Genomic DNA, 18,783 nt, shown 5'->3' on the forward strand with positions numbered 1-18,783 from the left:
AAACCATAAAACCTTTATTATTTTTTAAAAGATTGAATGTATGTATGTATGTATTTATTTATTTAAGAAAGAGAAAGCCGGAGCAGGGGGAGGAGCAGAGGGAGAGGAAGAGAGAGACTCCCCACTGAGCAGGGAGCCTGACATGGGGCTCCCAGGACCCCGGGACCATTACCTGAGAAGAAGGCAGATGCTTAACCAGCTGGGCCACCCAGGAGCCCCCCAAAATAAAATCTTTATTTTTCTTTTTAAAGATTTTATTCATCTATTTGGCAGAGAGAGAGACAGTGAGAGAAAGAACGCAAGCAGGGGGAGTGGGAGAGGGAGAAGCAGGCTCCTCACCAAGCAGGGAGCCTAATGCGGGGCTCGAACCCAGGACCCTGGTACCCTGACCTGAGCCGAAGGCAGACACTTAACGACTGAGCCACCCAGGTGCCCCTATAAGTTAACCATTTGTTTTTCCTTTCCCTTAGCTTTAGGGCAGCCAGGAGTGCCTGAGGAAGGTCGCACAGAGCCCACCTGGAGGTGGAAGGGGTTACAGGCTGTTAACCTGCGCTTTGTCCTCAGGTTGACTTCTGCTCGCTCATTATACACTAGCACACACACATCTGTGTGCGCACATGTTCCCCAGTGATCTGTCATGTCCACTAACTCAGAAAATGAACAGGTGGGCCTTGGTGCGCTGCCCAGCCAACTGCTCCATCCCGGGAAACCCCAGGGGGGCTGGGCAAATCAAAAGCATAGCTCCTGGCTGGGTTTGCCAACACTGTTGCTAAACAAACTCGGATGAACTCACAGCAAGTGAAGCCGATCACTCCAAAGACAAGGGTTGGGAACGGAGAGAGAAATTTATTTTGGGGGAGGTGGCCAATTCCAGCCTTCACAACTGACTTCTCCGCCTGCAAGATGGGTACCTAGAGTTTTATAAGGAGAGCTTCAGGCAGACAGGGAGTGATCGTGGCTGGGGTTTGGGGTGTCCAGCCCACCACCAAGGGCACAGAAGGGGATGTATGCGGTGTGGCCTTCTAGGCATTCAGGAGCTATCGGGGCTTTTCTGGACTGGCAATTGGAATGTTGTAATCGTTAATGCCTCAAGAAAGAGCAATGAGAAATAACTGTTGGGGTCTATAATTGCACAAGACAGCTTGCGTGCACCCACACATGCCCACACAAATAAGAAAAAAGACTAGAAGTGACGAGGGAGCAGAAGGCAATCTGAGAACAAAGCATAAGCCGACACCTCGAAGCTATCCCCCTGCCCCTCCTGGGTGGGATTTGTGTGATGTTCTCCCTGGAAACTCCCAACTATCTTAAGGTTAATGCTTTGCTCCAGAGAAAAACAACCCTACCTTGACAATAGCCAGGCCTTCAGTATCCCAAGGGTCTTCTTTAGCATACGAAAGTCCTTTTGGACACCTCCCTAAATCCTTACCACCACCACCCCACCCTCCACCCCCATCCGTGTATATAATCAGCCATTCCTCACAAGCCCATTGCGGTCGCTCTTTCTCACTTCCCATCTCGTTTTTGTGCTTTAGTAAGATCACCTTTTTTGTACCGAAGCGCTCTCAAGCATTCTTTCTTGGCCCTTGGCTCCAAACCTCACCAACATTCCGAACTACATTAAGAAGGATATTCATATAATGGAGCTTCCTGTGGGATGGTAGGAAGGCTTTTATTTTATTTTATTTTTTTGCTTCTGTGTTTTTATATCACCATCCAATCATTTTCTACTAGATAGTTTTATAGCCAGAAATTATTGTTGTTTATTGTTATTTTAAACGGATAAGATTAGCCACCAGGAAAAGAGTCAGGAGAGTGTTGTCTAAAGGTCTGTATGTCTGGGGGCACTTGGGTGGCTCGGTTAAGCGTCTGTCTTCAGCTCAGGTCACGATCCCAGGGTCCTGGGATGGAGCGACACATCTGGCTCTCTGCGCGCGCAGTGGGGAGCCTGCTTCTCCCTCTCCCTCTGTTTGTCGTTCCCCCCACTTGTGCTCTCTGTCAAATAAATAAAATCTTTAAAAATTAGTTTGTATGTCTGACCCAGCAATTGTCCGAGAGGTGAATTGGAAGTCACCTAGAGTCAGGTCTAGGCTGTTACTGAAAAGAGGAGATTCTCTCAGTGGCTACCATCAAATTCCGTACCTGCTCTTCTCAGGTTTCTGTAGGAGACAATGCACAACAGTCCTCAGTCTTCTGCTTCCAAGGTCGGAAGCCGAAAGGAGTCGGTCTCTCTCAGACCCACTCTAGTGAGGCTTTCCCCTACTCCTCCAAAGCACTTGCTGGCAGGAAATTCAACAGGATGGAGCAAAGCCTAGCGGTTTAGGACAGGGTCTAGGGTCTCAGACCTGGGATTGAACCCCTTCACTTATATAAGGGAATCGGGGACTAAAACTTGCCTCAGTTTTCTTAGGTGTAAAACGGGTACGAAAAGCATCCAATTGACGGCGTTATTGTGAGGAACGCTTACTTTGGGTGAAGAGCACCTGCAAATGGGCAGTACTTAATAGATCATTAATTCTAGGGCACCTGGGTGACTTGGTTAAGTGTCTGCCTTTGGCTCAGGTCCTGATCCCAGGGTCCTGGAATAGAGCGCCCCATCGGGTTCCCTGCTCAGTAGGGAGCGTTCTTCTCCCTCTCCATCTGCCCCTCCCCCCTGTTCGTGCTTGCTCTCCCCCCGCCCCAAAATAAGATCTTTTAATAAATAAATAATTCTAATACATTGCCTGATAAGGGATATACAACCTAGTACAGGATTGTGAACTAAAGAATGAATTTGGATAGGCATTCAAGAAATACAATTAGGTCGAAAGGCGTTTCAGAATGGTGTAAAGGATGACAACCGTAAGGGCCGATGGCAGGCTGCCACAAGACAGGCCACTTTTGCATGAACGTTATTTTGAGTTAAAAACAAAACCCAGCAGATTCAAGAAAAGCTCTTTACCGTCCATCCCCTCAACTGCCTGCTTTACCAGGAACAGAGCCATTAACAGAGATTCCTTTTTACTTAAGAAACATTCATAATAAGGCAACCTTTGTTTTCCAAAAACATCTCTCACTTTCCTGCTAATGGTCTTCCTTTTTGTATTCTTGACCCCTGCCCCTCTCCTTAGCTCATGTAAACCTCTTGCTGATTATGTTTGGAATTTCTTTTGTCTATGTGGATTGCCTGTATGCAGAAAATTAAATTTGATTTTCTCTTGTTAATCTGTCTCATGTGAATTTGATTCTCAGTCCAGCTAGGAGGACTTGAAGAGCAGAGGAAAATTATTCCTCCCTGACACTCCCTTTTCATAAATATTTATTTAAATTTATATGTGTCATCTGGAAGGATTTTTTTTTTCCAGGGGAAGAATGAGGTGGTCATTTGTAGAAATGACCCAGGAGACTATCTCTTATACCCAGTTGAAGTAAGTAGGGTGTTACCCTCTGGAGGCAAAACTGGATTGTAAATGCCACTAAGAAAACCTAAATCTGATCCATTACATTACATTACATTACATTACATTAGGCAAAAGAGGTTCATTCATTTTTTTCTTACACCATAACGAGGGCAATGAAATAGGGAGAAAGATAAAGAGAATCTGGAAGTATTTCCCAAGTAAAGCCCATAGGATTTGCTGACTGGTTAAGTGGGGGGGGGGGGGGGGGGCGGACAAAAAAGAGGCATCGATGATGCTTAGGTTTTTGGTTAGAAAGAGAAAATCATCTTCTGACAGCTAGCCTGCTACTAGCTATGAGACAGGCTTTGGTGTCTTCTTGTTAAACACTTTCACAGAGTATCAACATCCAACAAGGACTGAGACAGGGACTTCGAAGGATCAAGATAAAAACAAGACTACTTCATAATCATGTTTGAACACAGACAAAAATGTGAACATCGTGCAAACCACAAAATTGTCCAAACACCCCCCTGGCTAATATGAAGGACTTTGCTTCCTTACCAATTACAGGTTTAGCTTCCGTTCTTCCTACCTTCTAGAAAAGATTGACTAAGTTACCCATAGAATGATCCCTGCTTCCTGACAATATTAATTCCAAAACAAAGCCCTGCTTTTCTTGAACATTCCCCCAAATCACCTAAGATATCCCAAGTCCTATAAGAAGCTTTTTCTAACACCTTTTGCTGCGGCACCAACTCAGTGTAAGCAGTCAGTAAATCTTTGTTCAATTACAGGTGTGTCTTGGTGGGTTTGGCTGAAGGGCGCTGACTTTGGTATAAGCACCCAGACTGGATGATAGTGTCATTCTCTGGGATGGGAAAAATGGTACGACCAGTGGTTGGTGATGTAGGAAAGTATTGGGGTTCGGAGCCAAAGGCCAAGAAAAAATTCTTCAGACATCTTTGGTTCTAAAAGGTGGTTTTATTAAAGCATGGGGACCTGACTCATGGGCAGAAAGAGCTGCACTGCGGTCATGAGGAGTGGCTGATTATATACTTTCAAGTTGGGAGGGGGTTAGGGATCCATAAGTCTCTAAGGAATTTTGGAAGCAAGTTTTCCAGGACCTTGACGGGGCAAGCTATTGTTAGGAAATGTCATTTACCACCCTCTAATAAAATCTTACTCAGAGATCCTCATGCTTGGAGGATGATAGCTAACATGTATCTTGGGGGGTAGAGATAAAAGGAAGTTTCCAAAGGAATTTTTATGTGTTAAAGTGGACTTACAGGATCCTGGAGGCCAGGCTAATGTCAAGCTAAGATTGCCTTTTGCCCTTAGCAAAGTATTAACATTAAGGCAGCTCTGAGTTCCTAGAGGAATGTCACTCTACCTGTTTTGTTTTGTTTTAAGATTTTATTTATTTTTTATGTCAGAGAGAGAGAGCACAGCAGGGGGAACAGCAGGCAGAGGGAGAAGCAGGCTCCCCCCTGAGCAAGGAGCCCCATGTAAGCCTGTCTCAGGACCCTGGAATCATGACCCTAGCTGAATGCATATGTTTAACCGACTGAGGCACCCAGGCGTCCCACCCTTCCTGTTTCAAGGACTTGTCACTGGACTGTAATTAGCAAGGAAATTTAATTTTTTCTTTTGCCTCTGTTTCTCACATCATTTGGGTTCCACCAACTCTGCTAGTCCCTCTAGCAAGACAGTCTCTGGAGCTAAACAGGCTGGAAGGCTTGCCAGTACCTCTCACAGAACTCTGAGGTTTTTACAGAGCCTCCAAGCCGTTCCCTCTAAGGCCACGCCAACTTCATTTATATTAAAACATGGAAAGAACTAATGGCTGATGTTTAATGAGTATGCTATGTGCCAAGCACTGTTCTAAGAGATCTAGTTTTTGTTTGTTTTCTAAAGTAGGATCTATGCCCAACGTGGGGCTTGAACTCATCCCCCCCTCAACTGCCCCCCAGATCAAGAGTCACAAGCTCTACCGAGCCAGCCAGGCAGCTCAGGATCCACATGTTTTAATTCATTTACTTCTCCCATCAACCCTAAGAAGATAGGTATTATTATCAGGTTTTACTGTTGAGAAAACTGAGGTACAGAGGTGTGAGGATTGGAATTTACTTTGCATTCAAACCTCGCCAAAGCCATCCTCCAGCTCCAGCCCGCGAAACCGAGGCAGCCATGTTAGTTGTAGTCCGCTCGGACTGCAACTCCCGGCATCCCTCGCGGTAGCAGCTCTCCACACACAACAAATCCCGGCGTGCCCCTGGGCGGCCCGGGGTGGAGGGTTCTAGAAGGCGTGACGTGGGGTCGAGAGCGGGCTCAGAGGCGGGCGCCTCTCAGCAGTCGCTGTGGCCGCAGCTGCCGGGCCTGGGGACGCGGGCGGCCGGGGCCGCGGGCGCAGCCTCCTCGTCTCCCCGGCCATGGCCGCGCTCGGCCGGCCCTTCAGTGGTCTCCCCCTGAGCGGCGGCCCGGACTTCCTGCAGCCGCCGCCGGCCTTCCCCGGCCGGGCCTTCCCGCCGGGAGCGGACGGCGCCGAGCTGGCTCCACGGCCGGGACCCCGCGCCGCCCCGAGCAGCCCCGCCGGGAGCGCGGCGCGCGGACGGTGAGGAGCCCGGCGGGCGCGGGGCGGGCGGGCGCGCAGCTCGGGCTCGTTAATCCTCCTCACGACCCTCCGTGGGGGGCTTCTGAGCCCGCAGATAGCAGACGAGAAACTGATCCCGGAGACGTTAACTGTAAGTCGCCCGGGGCCGCACAGCCCCGGAGTCCCGGTCGGACTTCGGCCGGTCTGCGCCTCCGAGAAGTGAGGAGACTTTGCCGAGCTTGCCCAGATCGGGCGGGATTGGAACCCGGGCCGACCGGAGCCTGGCCGTCCCCTCGGCGCGGCCGCCGGTGCTAACTTTTCAGTGCCTCGCGGACGCTCGGTTTCTCATCCGCAAAGTGGGACAGAAATGGGTCCTGCTGGTGAGATCGTGGAAGTAAAGTGCTTAGCACAGTGCCTGCCCCAGATAGGTTTTCCCTACGTCGCCCCCCCCCCCAATTTATTTCCCACTCCCTTGACAAAGTAAGAAGTTGAGATTTCAACTTCTGTTTATGTCGGGACCACCCAACCTGAGCGACCTTGTGATCCGTATATCCAATCCCAGGCGGCAAGGAAGGGGACAGCTGGTACTCGTGGGATGGGCGAGATTTTGGGGGAAAGGGAGAGTGGATGCGTGGATGCCGAAAACAGGCTCAGTGAATTTCTCAATTGATTTTTGTTTGTTTCAGCAGTGTTTCAGTTCGCTGTAAAAAGAAACACAAGCGAGAGGAGGAGGATGATGAGTAAGTTTCAGGTGCCATTTATTCACTTTATGGTCACTTAGTTTAACCTGTTTTATATGCTCAACTACTAATTTTAAGTGAAAAGGTGAAACATTAAGTTACCTCTGCAAGGAGGCACAAGGAACTGGTAACAGGGTTGCCTTTTAGGGAAAGTAACTGGGTAGCTGGCATGTCAGAGGGAAACTTTTCTCTCTGTAATCCTTAGTAACCTGTGGATTTTCATCCATGTGAATATTATTACATGCACAATGTAAAAGGATTTCAGGTGTGCAAGAGGATACACATTGTAAAGTCTTAGAGTACATACTCCCTTTTCTCCATTACCTGTTTCCTATTTCTCCTTTGGAAGACAATCTAAAAACTCTTTTTATAACTGTGTATATCTCTGGTTTTCTATATTTGTAAGAAGGTAACTCTTCACATTGTGCAGCACATTGATTTTTTTCATTTTACCCTCCTGTAGCTTTTTTACTTGTTTACTCTCCTATGTAGTGTATGGGCACATAGGGTTCTACCAAATTTCTTCTGCAACACTGAGTGGATTACTACTGTAAGGCCTGGGTATAGATCATTAACCAGTCTCCTGTTGATAGATGTCTAAGATGTCTAATTTTTGCTCTTACTGTAGATTAAATCTACCATGCCTGTTCTTTTAAAGTTCCTTGTACAGATTTGCAAGTAGGTTAATGGATTCCTAGATAATGAATTGCATGCATTTTAAATTTTGAAAAATACTTATTGCCAATTTATATTCCTTTTAACAGTAGAAATGCCTGTTTCTCCATCTTCTCACCGGAACTGTATTTTCAAACTTTTTCACTTCACTCATAGATTTAAAAATCACATAGACAGGGAGTCTAACAGAAAAATGAACGAAAGAATCCCTCAAAGAGGATGTCCAAATGACCCACAAATGAAAGGTGTTCGTTCGACCTTGTCAGTTTTCAGGGAAGTGCCTAGTAAAACCTCAAAGTTATGTTACTTTACCACCAGGTACTGGAGCACCAGTAACTCTGCAATACTATGGATGAGAATGTAAATCGGTACAAGCACTTTGGGAAATAGTTTGGCATTATCTAGTAAGTTAAAGACATATATACCCTGTTACCCAACAGTTCCCTCTAGCGTGTGTACACGCTCGCAACAGACACATACGAGAAAGTTCATAGCATCCTTGTTCATAATAGCTCAAAACTAGAAACAACCTGTATGTCCCTCAGTAGTAAAATGGATAAAATAAATTACAAATTCATACAGTGGAGTTCTGTTCAGAGAAAAAGGGGGAAAAAGAATGTATGACACCTGTCAATACGGATATGTGTCAAGCATAATACGAGCAAAGGAAACATCCTAAGAATATATACAGTACCATAACATAGTGTTTACCTGTAGGAAGGAGGAAATAGAGTACCATTTGGGGGTGTTGACAACAGTCGACATCTTGAATGTTACTTTAATGGATGTTTGTTTTCTAATTATTCATTGAATTGTATGAGCACAGGATTTTATAGTTAAAATTAGATCATTGTTGGGTTTTTTTTAAGACCACTATTTTAATTTATATTTTGTAAATTAAGGTTAATTTGAACATATTTTCATTTAATCCATTTGTGTTTGTGTGACTTGTTCCTGTTTCTGCACACTTTCTATTGGCTTATTGATTTTTTATTTTTTGACTTATTGATCTTTTTTATGTTCATCTATAAGAAATCTGTACTAAAGAAATCAGTAGTTCATTATGTGTGTTATGTTTCCCCAAATTTGTCATTTGTCTTTTAACTTTGTATGTGTTTTGCTTGTTTGTTTTTTGGCAAGCAGAAACTTTGGATTTCTAACCTTGCTGATGCATAGGCTAAACAGATTTGAAAGTTGCCTTGGTTTAAAAACCACCAGACCTGGGGCGCCTGGGTGGCTCAGTTGGTTAAGCATCTGCCTTCCACTCAGGTCATGATCCCAGGATCCTGGGACCGAGTCCCACATTGGGCTCCCTGCTCAGCGGGGAGCCTGCTTCTCCCTCTTCCGCTCCTCCTGCTTGTGCTCGCTTGCTTGCCCTCTCTCAAATAAATAAAATAAAATCTTTAAAAACAAACAAAACACCAGACCAGACAGTATTTATATTTTTTATTGCCTTGGGCTTGCTGCAGATACACAAGGATCTCTCTGCCTTTGTCTATTGGGGTACACTATAAGAGATAATTGAATAGGGATGCCTGGTTCTGGCTCAGGTCCTTATCTCAGGGTCATGAGATCGAGTTCAGCATCAGGCTCCACATACAGGGGGGAGTCAGCTTCACTCCCTCTGCCCCTCCCCCTGCTTGCTTGCTGTCTTTCAAAAATAAATAAATAAATCCCCCCCCCCCAAAAAAAAGCGAAAGAGAGATAATTGAATAAAGAGTTCCAGTGTGAAAAGTTTGAAAGCATAAAATCTGTCGGCTTAAAAATTTAACCACCTTTGGGGACCCTAGCAGGCTCTGTCTGTAGATCATGGGATCCTTGCTATGGGGTGGGGGCGGTTGTGAATTCAAGCCCCACATTGGGTGTAGAGCTTACTTGAAGGAAGGAAGGAAAAAGAAAAGAAAAAAGAAAGAAAGAAATGGTTAGCTGTCTTTAAGTTACAGATGGAGAGATTGAGGCCCTGAGAATGAGGAAATTGACATTTGAATATCTAACGCCCAGAAGTGTGCTGCCCACCTGCCACTTCCATAGCTCTTACCTATATTTTGAAGCCTTTTATATCACATTTTCTTTGAAACTTAATGATCGTTGATCTCTAATTATTTGCAAAACGGTTACAGGCATGAAATAATATAGTCCAGGTCATGTTGGAGGTAAGAGATCAGAACCAGCTCTTACACTCAGTTGCATTTCATAGTTGAATTGTTGGATGTGCTAGGAAGTTACTTGTCCCCTCTAGGTTTTTTCTGCTTTTTCTTAGTTGGTTTTATGTGTATAGTTTTTCTCCTGCTTTCCAAAACACCACACCATAAAGCTATCCAAATATTACAGAAATATATCATGTATAGCTAGACATTCTTAATAATTTTTTTTTAAGATTTTATTTATTCATTCGACAGAGATAGAGACAGCCAGCAAGAGAGGGAACACAGCAGGGGAGTGGGAGAGGAAGAAGCAGGCTCATAGCAGAGGAGCCCAATGTGGGGCTCGATCCCATAACGCCGGGATCACGCCCTGAGCCAAAGGCAGACGCCTAACCGCTGTGCCACCCAGGCGCCCCTCTTAATATTTTCTTACCAATTAAAACCAATTATAAACTAAACATATTCTTGTGCTTACTCTGGCAGCACAAAGACTAAAATTGGACCAGTACAGAGAAGATTAGCATGGGCCCTGTGCAAGGGCAATATGCAAATTTGTGAGGGGTTTCATATATTTAGATGGTAGCTACAGTTGCATAGCATAAGATACAGTGTTGTAGAGTCACTATGTTGTACACTGGAAACTAATGTAACTTTGCATGTCAACCATACTCAAAAAAGGGGTGCTTGGGGGCACCTGGGTGGCTCAGTTGTTAAGTGTTTGCCTTTGGCTCAGGGCGTGATCCTGGCGTTATGGGATCGAGCCCCACATCAGGCTCCTCCACTGGGAGCCTGCTTCTTCCTCTCCTACTCCCCCTGCTTGTGCTCCCTCTCTCACTGGCGCTCTCTCTCTCTCTCTCTCTGTCAAATAAAATCTTTAAAAAAAAAGGGGGGGGGTGCTTGGGTGGTTTAGTTGGTTAAGCATCTCTCTTCGGCTCACATTATGATCCCAGGGTCTTGGGATCAAGTCCTGCATCAGGCTCCCTGCTCAGTGGGGAGTCTGCCTCTCCCTCTCCCTTTGTGTGCATTCTCTCTCTGTCTCTCTCAAGTAAAGAAATGAAATCTTTAAAAAACAACAACAACAAAAATAACCCACTATACTCAAGAAAGACCTCAAAAGGGATGCCTAGGTGGCTCAGTCGGTAAGCGGCTGCCTTCAGCGCAGGTCATAATCTCAGCATCCTGGGATCGAGCCCCACATCGGGATTCCTACTCAGCGGGTAGCCTGTTCTCTCTCCCCCTCTCTGCCTGCGGCTCTGCCTACTTGTGCTCCGTCTCTATCTCTCTGTCAAATAAATAAATCTTTAAAAAAAAAAAAAAAAAGACCTCAAAAAACTAAACATTTAAAAAAATTATTTGTTGATTCCAGTAAAAGTCTAGGTTCAAGAGACCACCATTATTTGTCAGATTTTATATTGCCAGAGACTTTAATGTTGATTTTTGTAGTCTTAATGTGAATAGAAATATCTGTTTGTAAAATACATACTACTTCCTTTGACCTTCAGTTTAGAGACTCGTAAGCTGTGGTAGCCATTCGTGAATTTTCTTTTTCTTTTTTTTTTATTTTTATTTTTTATTTTTTTTTTTTTTTAGTTGCAGAGCTGTGTTCTGTTTTTGAGGCTGCACTTGCTGATGCCCAAGTAATAAAGTACATCTGGTCTAAGTACTTAAATAGAATAGGACCGGTTGTCTGTTTAACCTTCTTCAGACAGTTTTCAGTTAAACTGGGCACATTGCAGTGTATGCAAATACTAGTTCATGGTAAGCGCTTGACTATTTGATCTTCCCCAGGGAGGCCCTAAGTTTCAGTGAAAATGGCCTGGAGCTCAGACTTTGGAGCTCTGGCTTCTGGTACCCAACATGCAGCTCTATCTTATGTGACACTTAGGAGGGGGCCCTTCAGCTTTATAGGTCTTAGTTTCCAAATCTGCAAAACAAAGAAATCGATGAATTCTGAGGGCTCTGTGTAATATAAATTTTTCTAGGAAGTGAAAATGCTTTATGTTACAAGGTGGGAGAAAAATATACACCATTATTAGTAAGGGGCTCAGAGCCAGATGACAGTCTCCTGACGTTTCGGAGAGGACCAAGAAATCAGCAGTATCCTCTGCAACCTGTAGTACTTGGAACAGACCCGAGGAAGCGTTTATCTTTTGCCCTACAGGAAGATAGGGTACCTGTCGACCACCCCCATATGGAGCAAGCAGAATTATGACAAAATACGGCTGGTGCTGAATTGCTGTTTGTGGTTTTGGTTTCTTTACTTCCCACTTCACCTGTCCAGAGCCAAATAAATAGGAGTGACTTTAAGTTCCCACAGTGAACACTACTCAAAAAACACAGTCTTGCAGGTGCAGCCTAATTTGGTAGAGAGCAGTAGAAGAAAACGTTCCAAGGAAGCTGTCAGAATGAAAAAAGAAAATGCATGATTTTCCATCTTAAAATCACACACTGTCAAAAATCAGAGGTTTTGGGGCGCCTGGGTAGCGCGGTCGTTAAGGCGTCTGCCTTCGGCTCAGGGCGTGATCCTGGCGTGCCGGGATGGAGTCCCACATCGGGCTCCTCGGCTGGGAGCCTGCTTCTTCCTCTCCCACTCCCCCTGCTTGTGTTCCCTCTCTCGCTGGCTGTCTCTCTGTCACATAAATAATAAAATCTTTAAAAAAAAAAAAAAATCAGAGGTTTTTGTTTTGGTTTGGTTTTTGTTGGGGTTCTTTGGGGGTTTTTTTTACGTAAGTTTGGTTAGAGAAAGGGACGATAAACATTTCATTTATATGACTCTGAATTTTCACTGCATTTTTTTTTTCAGCTGTCCAGTAAGAAAGAAAAGGCTAACTGAAGCAGGGCTCTGTGCTGGTCCCAATGACTGGATTCGTTGTGCACGTCAGGATCTAGAGAGTCAAGGAGTAAATCCGTGCACTAGTGGCCTCTCTGCACCCGGCATGTTAGATGTTATTTGTGAAGAAATGGACCAGACAACCGGAGAACCGCAGTGTGAAGCTGCCCGAAGGAGGCTTCGAGAAATCGAGGACAGGTAAACGGGTAGTGTGTGTTGTTGGCCTGTTGGCGATCCCCATGTGATGTCTCTACTCTTAAGCTGGTCTAATTCATCATTTGGTGATAATGGTGATCTTCAGCTTCTCAGATTATGGAAAGTCTGAGAACTCGAAGTTGATGCGTTAAATGTCAAACTCTTCTCATAGAACTGTGCTAAATATTTTCACCTACTGTCTGTGAACATAAATTTTTTGGTTTATGGGAGTTTTCAGGGGCACATTCTTGACATGTGATTGCATCTGATGGAAAACTTCTAAGTGAAATGCTGAGTAACACTTCTGCATGTACTTTCTTCACTCAGAGCCTCATATTTTACTTGATCTTTTCTTGTAGCACCTGTTGCTTTTGTTTTTAAATTTCGTCCAATTACTGGAGTATATAATAGCTTGACTGATTTTTCTTTCTCTGCTTCTTTTGTCTTTATTTAGGATAATTGATGAAGATGAAGAAGTGGAAGCTGACAGAAATATTAACCATCTCCCCAGTCTTGTTCTTTCTGACACCATGAAAACAGGTTTGAAGAGGGAATTTGATGAAGTCTTTACAAAGAAAATGATTGAGTCCATGTAAGTGTTGGTTCCTGGTTTCCATTTATTTATTTTTAAAATTATTTCTTTTTTTAGAAGCAGCGTTGGGGGGAGGAGCAGAAGGAGATGGACAAGCAGACTCTGTGCTGAGCCCAGAGCCTGACTCGGGGCTTCTTCCGAGGACCCTGAGATCATGACCTGAGTTGAAATCAAGAGTTGGGTGATTAACCGGCTGAGAAGGCCAGTGTCTCCAGACACAGCCTGTCCTATGCTAGTCATCTCTCCATCCCCTGATCACCAGTGACATGAAAGCACAGTAGGTTTTGTGTTTCGTTTAGGTTGGATACAAACCTTTTACTTAGTTCACTGGGGTTGAGCAAAATGCTGTGCAGGAAGTTCGGAGTGTGCAGGAGTGGCTGCCTTAACTTCTTAACCCCCAATTCTTTTGAAGTCCTGAAAGGCACCATCGTCTAATACTTCGGGTTGGGAGGATTGGCAAAAGAGCCCTTCTCCCAAATTCTTGTCTTAGAATATAGGAACCACATTCCAAAAGCTCTTGTTTACCGGCCTCTCAGTTATCCAGGAACACTGCTGAGACTAAGAAAACAAACCAAAGGAAGTCTCCTAGTAGTCAAAATAGTTACCACAAGGCCACAATCCAAAGCTCCTGTTCTTATCTCAAAGTGGATAGCCCCTCAGGGCTTTAGCTCTAAGCCATTTTGCTCTTAAGTTAGCGGTAGTTTAATGAGCTCAGTTGTCTGGTTTCCTAGATCATCAGAGTAGAAACACAGGAACAGCAAGTGAGAACAAACTCATAGTAGTGAGTAGTGACAGTATAGTGTGAGGACAAGAGAGGAAACTAGAAAGCAAACATTAGAGCCTAAAAAATGAAGTTATCTGGGGCTATTAACGTAAGAACTAATGATAGCGCTGTAACTCTAACAGTCCTTGAGCTTACGTGGTCTGAAGCAGTCATCATCCTCGTGTAAAATAGTAGTCAGGTTATAAAGTGCGAGTTCGGTGTTGCCTGGAAAAGACTGTAGGTAGATTTGATACTCAGTGAGGGTAGGTGTCAGGTATCTGAGAAATTTTCAGAGAACACCAGCCCCAGTGATGCCAGGTAGGTGAAGAATTACTGCCTTTGGCCACAGTGGATTCAGCTGATGGTAGATCACAGAAGTTTTGCATTAGCCGCCTAGCTTGGGCTTATAATTAACTCCCCAGCTCTGAGGGTGGGTAAATAGTTTAGCCAGGAGTAAGCGGGCCGTGTTGTCCTACAGCCTAAGAAGTAGCGCTTTCTGCTCTTGGTAATTTTCCAGAAGCTAGCGTTTGTCGGTACTCTTCAGCATGGTTTATTTTGTCTTACTTGCCTTTGGGTCCCAGAAACTATCAAACCATCACTGGATGGAGGAGGACTGAGGGGGCAGGCAGGCGTTGGGGCCATAATCGTTTGGACTTAATGCAAAAAGCATTCTACTTTGTAGCTGTTTGGTCAGTATTTCATTTATAAAGATTAAGTACAAGCCATTAACCACAATTTAAGGAATTTATAAAATTAAATCAAGAGTCTCTTTTTTTTTTTTTACATTGGATGTTTATATTGCTTTTATTTTAAAGTTTTTTTTTTAAGATTTTATTTATTTGACAGAGACACAGCGAGAGAGGGAACACAAGCAGGGGGAGTGGGAGAGGGAGAAGCAGGCTTCCCGCTGAACAGGGAGCCCGATGTGGGGCTCGATCCCAGGACCCTGGGATCATGACCTGAGCCGAAGGCAGACGCTTAACTACTGAGCCACCCAGGCACCCCTTTATTTTAAAGATCTTGAGTAATCTCTACACCCAACATGGGGCTCGAACTTACAACCCCAAGATCAAGAGTTTCATGCTCTACTGACTGAGCCAGTCAGGCACCCGTATGTTACTTTTAATCACGGCATCAGTACAGCTAGTTGGTTTGGCTAAAAATATGTGCAGAACAGGGGCACCTGGGTGGCTCAGTCTATTAAGCATCCAATTCTTGATTTCAGCTTAGGTCATGATCTCAGGGTCCTGGGATCGAGCCCTGTGGCCTGCTCCATGCTCAGCGGGGTCTGCTTGAGATTCTCTCTCTCCAAATAAATCTCTAAAATTGTGTATGTATTTGAGTGGCCTTTCTAAAGATCTGTTTAGATCATCAAAAATCTCCTATTTTGATGCCATCAGTTCTTAACTCTAGGTATTTGGTAGCAAACGTGAGCTTTTCAACATGTATCTTTTATTTCATATCCTAAAACTTTTGATAAAAATCTGTATTGTATGTCTTAGGAGCCGTCCTTCCATGGAACTTGTGCTCTGGAAACCTCTCCCTGAACTCCTTTCTGATAAGCCAAAGCCGTCATCTAATGCTAAGAACTACACAGGAGAGAGCCAAACTAAGCATGCAGCTGCTGGCACTGCCTTCCCTGGGAGAACTGAACTGTTCCTGGAACCTCGGCAAGCAGCAGGGATGCCTGTTTACAATAGTTTGGAGACAGCTGTTTGCACAGAAGAAGAGATGGAACTCTAGAAACCAGTTTCTATGCTAAAGTTGTCAAATTTTAGAAGGCTCATGTATTTAGTCGTGAGCCTACTTGTATTTGTATAGTATAGGGACTTGAAAGTTTTATGAAACGGGTGTAATAATATCTCCACCTGTGATTTGGGGTGGGACTCTCATTTTGGTAGCCATTTTGTGAATCCAACTTTTTGCCAAGGAAGCTTGTCTCAAGGGAAAACAGTTTTCCACAGGGCTTATTAAGGGAATGGAAATTGCAGCCTGCAAAGGCAAGTATAGAAGCTGTTGTGTCTTAAGGGTGACTTACGTCATCTGTCACGTTGTCTAAACCATTCAGATAGTTGGCAAATATTCAGACACTTGAATTTGAAACAATGCATTAAGAAAGAAGGATGCTCCTACTGTGTCCCTGACAGCCGAGTCACAGCTGCGTCTGGATCGGAGCTCCTTTACAGTGGTCACTCTCCATGATTGCGAAGAGGAGGGAGGAAAGCAGTAGCTTAGTCTATTGCTAAGAGATTTAACAGAGGCTCTGAAACTTGTATATTGTCAGTTCTGTGTAGCTACGGTGATTAAGTAGCTGGTAGCGTTGTGGCTCACTTCTTAGCCTCTGAACATGCAATGAAAATACAAGGAAAAGGTTTTTCCTTCGAGGCTTTTTTGCCTTGTGCTACTATTACTCCTTGGTTTCCCTTGCATATTTTATAAGCCCAGTTATTCAGGAATGTTTACAACGTAATTAACTTTGAGCGATCGTTAGAAAGTGATGGTGAGGTAACCCATGTGCGAATTGGCTATGGGAGAAGCCTCCCTTAAGGTCATCCCAGGGAACTGCCGTATCAGCGCAGCCCAGCATTGATAGGTACTTTTAAAAAGGTTGTAACTATATTAGCAAGTTGAGTATTTTTAGTGTTAATGTAGAAAACAATGACAATAATTAACTGAAAACATATGGGTAAGTGACATTGAGAGTTACTGAACTAGCCACTTTGCCTGGTGCTTCAGCTGTTGTGCAGTAAACCTCCGAGTTGGTAGAGAATAGCTTTCTGTTAGCAGGACATCTTCATCATAAGGAACTAAACCAGGCTCAAGGTACCCTTTGGGGATAACCAGGATTGAAGTTTTTTTATTTCTCAGGAAGGGCTCTTCTGTGTGGCAAGGACTCAGTAGTGCCGAGTAAAATAACACTTCCTAAAGTGCTACGGAATATCCACTATAACTTATTAAATGAGTGTAATAGTGTAATACTGGCCCTTATATCACACAACAGGAGACCACCCCAGTTCTTTTTGTTTTGTTTTCTGCGTTTCTTCCCCCTTTGTAGGAATCAGATACCTTGTGTAGAAAAAAAATGGCTCATGCCAAGTAGAGGTGACTTTTTAGAAACCAGCTCCCAGGCATTTTCGAAACCCGTGCTGAAATCCCTCCCCTTGTTACAGATGGCGTAGAAGTAACAAGTCTGTTAATTGGACTGTTTCTTCCCCTGCCTGTTGTTCCTGCTTTCTCTTTCTGTCTGGATAGTCAGGAAAAGATTTAATGTTTAATATTTAAACAATATTTAATGTCTACACAGTAAAATTATTCGAACTTCAAACCAGTATTAAAACCAGTTGGAAACCAGCTAATAGTTTCTTAATCTCAGATTTAGAGATGAATGTAAACTGTATTCTGTTGAAATGTGCAAGTGTTTGATTCATGCCGTTTGAAAAACTCCTGCCTTTAGGTCATTGTTTAATGGGACCAACTTAAAAAGTTTGTAGCCTTAAAGAAATCGCCGTGCTAAAAAAGTTTGTTCTGGTATAACTCAAAAACATGAAGTGAATGCCCAGAATTTGGAGTTAGTCCCAGTGTTAGGGCAGAAGGGGAGGTGACAACTTTCCGAAGAAGGACCCAAAACACACTAAGATGGTCTTCGGTAGGAATTGTGGGCCAGGCCTCTGATCAAAGGTCTGTATGATGAAAAGGAGGAAGAGCTCCAAAACAGGCTCTGATACCACTGGTAAAATATAGGAGAGAATGAAGAGTGTTAATTAAAATCCAAACAACTTGTTTCAGGAGTCAGATTATCTGACGCAATTAACTATTTCTGCAGGAAAATGGATGTTTAATTCTCCTTTTTAAACTTTATCCTTTTGCATATGTTTGTACAAAAGTTTTCTTCGTCCTTGTGGTGCTTATTCATCTGAGCCGTCTCCACAGTCTCCATGCCTCTGCTTTGTTTTTCTTCTGTAGTGTAAGGCTTTTGCTTTTGCCTTAAGGTTTCCCTAGGGAATCAACAGGTCTTTTCATTTTGTACAGCATTTGAAGCATGGATCAAACATTGGCTTACTATGCTAATGTGTGAAGAGAAAAATTATCTAAAGCAGGTGAGCTTTAATGAACAAATGTATATTTTCTCTGAGTTTGAGTAGGGTGTGTGTGGGTTTTTTTTTTTTTTAATATAAAGTCCAGTTCTCACAAACATTAATCAGTCATAAAAAAAGCAGAAACAAAAAACCTGCCACTCATTTTGAAAAGGTGCAAATGTAAAATTTAGGAAAATAGGATAGGGGCTAGAACCATGAGAAAAATGCTTATTATAAGCAGGTTTGTTAATTATTTTGGATTTGAAACTTGGTTTTTCATTAATAGTGACCAGAATGGTGCAGTACTAGGAAAGTTCTGGAAGATGCTGTCAATTTTACTTTAAGGTGAGAATCTGGTGTTTCTGTATTTTATTGTTTAAAATAAAACTTAAGTGTTTTGACTTTTTGAGGTATTTGTATTCCTGACCTAAGTAAACAAAATCGGCTACCTCTGCTCCCCTGTAAATTGTGTTTGAAGCAGCATTCGTGGGCGCCTGGGTGGCTCAGTCGGTTGAGCATCTGCCTTTGGCTCAGGTCGTGATCCGGGAGTCCAGGGATCAAACCCTACATCAGGTTCCCTGCTCAGCGGGGAGTCTGCTTGTCCCTCTGCCCCTCTCTCTCCTCCCTCTTTCTCAAAAAAATTAAAAATCTTAAAGCATTCATATCAGTGAGGGACTTAAATTTATCTTGGGAAGATGATTATGTTGGGTTAAAGTTAAGCTGTGTAAATGAATCCACTGTTGCCAAACTAGGCAGACCGGTTTGCTGTTCTGAACCCACAGAATGCTCACCACTCTG

At 43.8% G+C, this 18,783-nt stretch overlaps 1 protein-coding gene and 1 non-coding gene across 3 annotated transcripts; both read left to right on the forward strand.

Moving 5' to 3' along the window:
- The first annotated feature begins 5,676 nt into the window (after positions 1-5,676).
- On the forward strand, positions 5,677-18,386 carry CCDC117 (coiled-coil domain containing 117). Of its 2 annotated transcripts, none has more exons than XM_026484723.4 (5): positions 5,677-5,991; positions 6,657-6,710; positions 12,333-12,557; positions 13,009-13,146; positions 15,412-18,386. In XM_026484723.4, exons 1-5 carry the CDS (start codon positions 5,810-5,812, stop codon positions 15,650-15,652), a joined length of 840 nt encoding a protein of 279 aa, XP_026340508.1. In that variant the 5' UTR covers positions 5,677-5,809; the 3' UTR covers positions 15,653-18,386. The 2 variants fall into 2 exon arrangements, with proteins under 2 accessions (XP_026340508.1, XP_026340510.1); XM_026484725.4 differs by having other exon boundaries at positions 6,660-6,710.
- Positions 9,997-10,103, forward strand: LOC113245076 (U6 spliceosomal RNA). Its single transcript, XR_003312592.1, has one exon. It is a non-coding gene; the product is annotated as a U6 spliceosomal RNA (small nuclear RNA).
- Positions 18,387-18,783: the final 397 nt, after the last annotated feature.

The sequence above is a fragment of the Ursus arctos genome, unplaced genomic scaffold (assembly GCF_023065955.2).
Source record: "Ursus arctos isolate Adak ecotype North America unplaced genomic scaffold, UrsArc2.0 scaffold_34, whole genome shotgun sequence".
Taxonomy (NCBI): Eukaryota; Metazoa; Chordata; class Mammalia; order Carnivora; family Ursidae; genus Ursus; species Ursus arctos.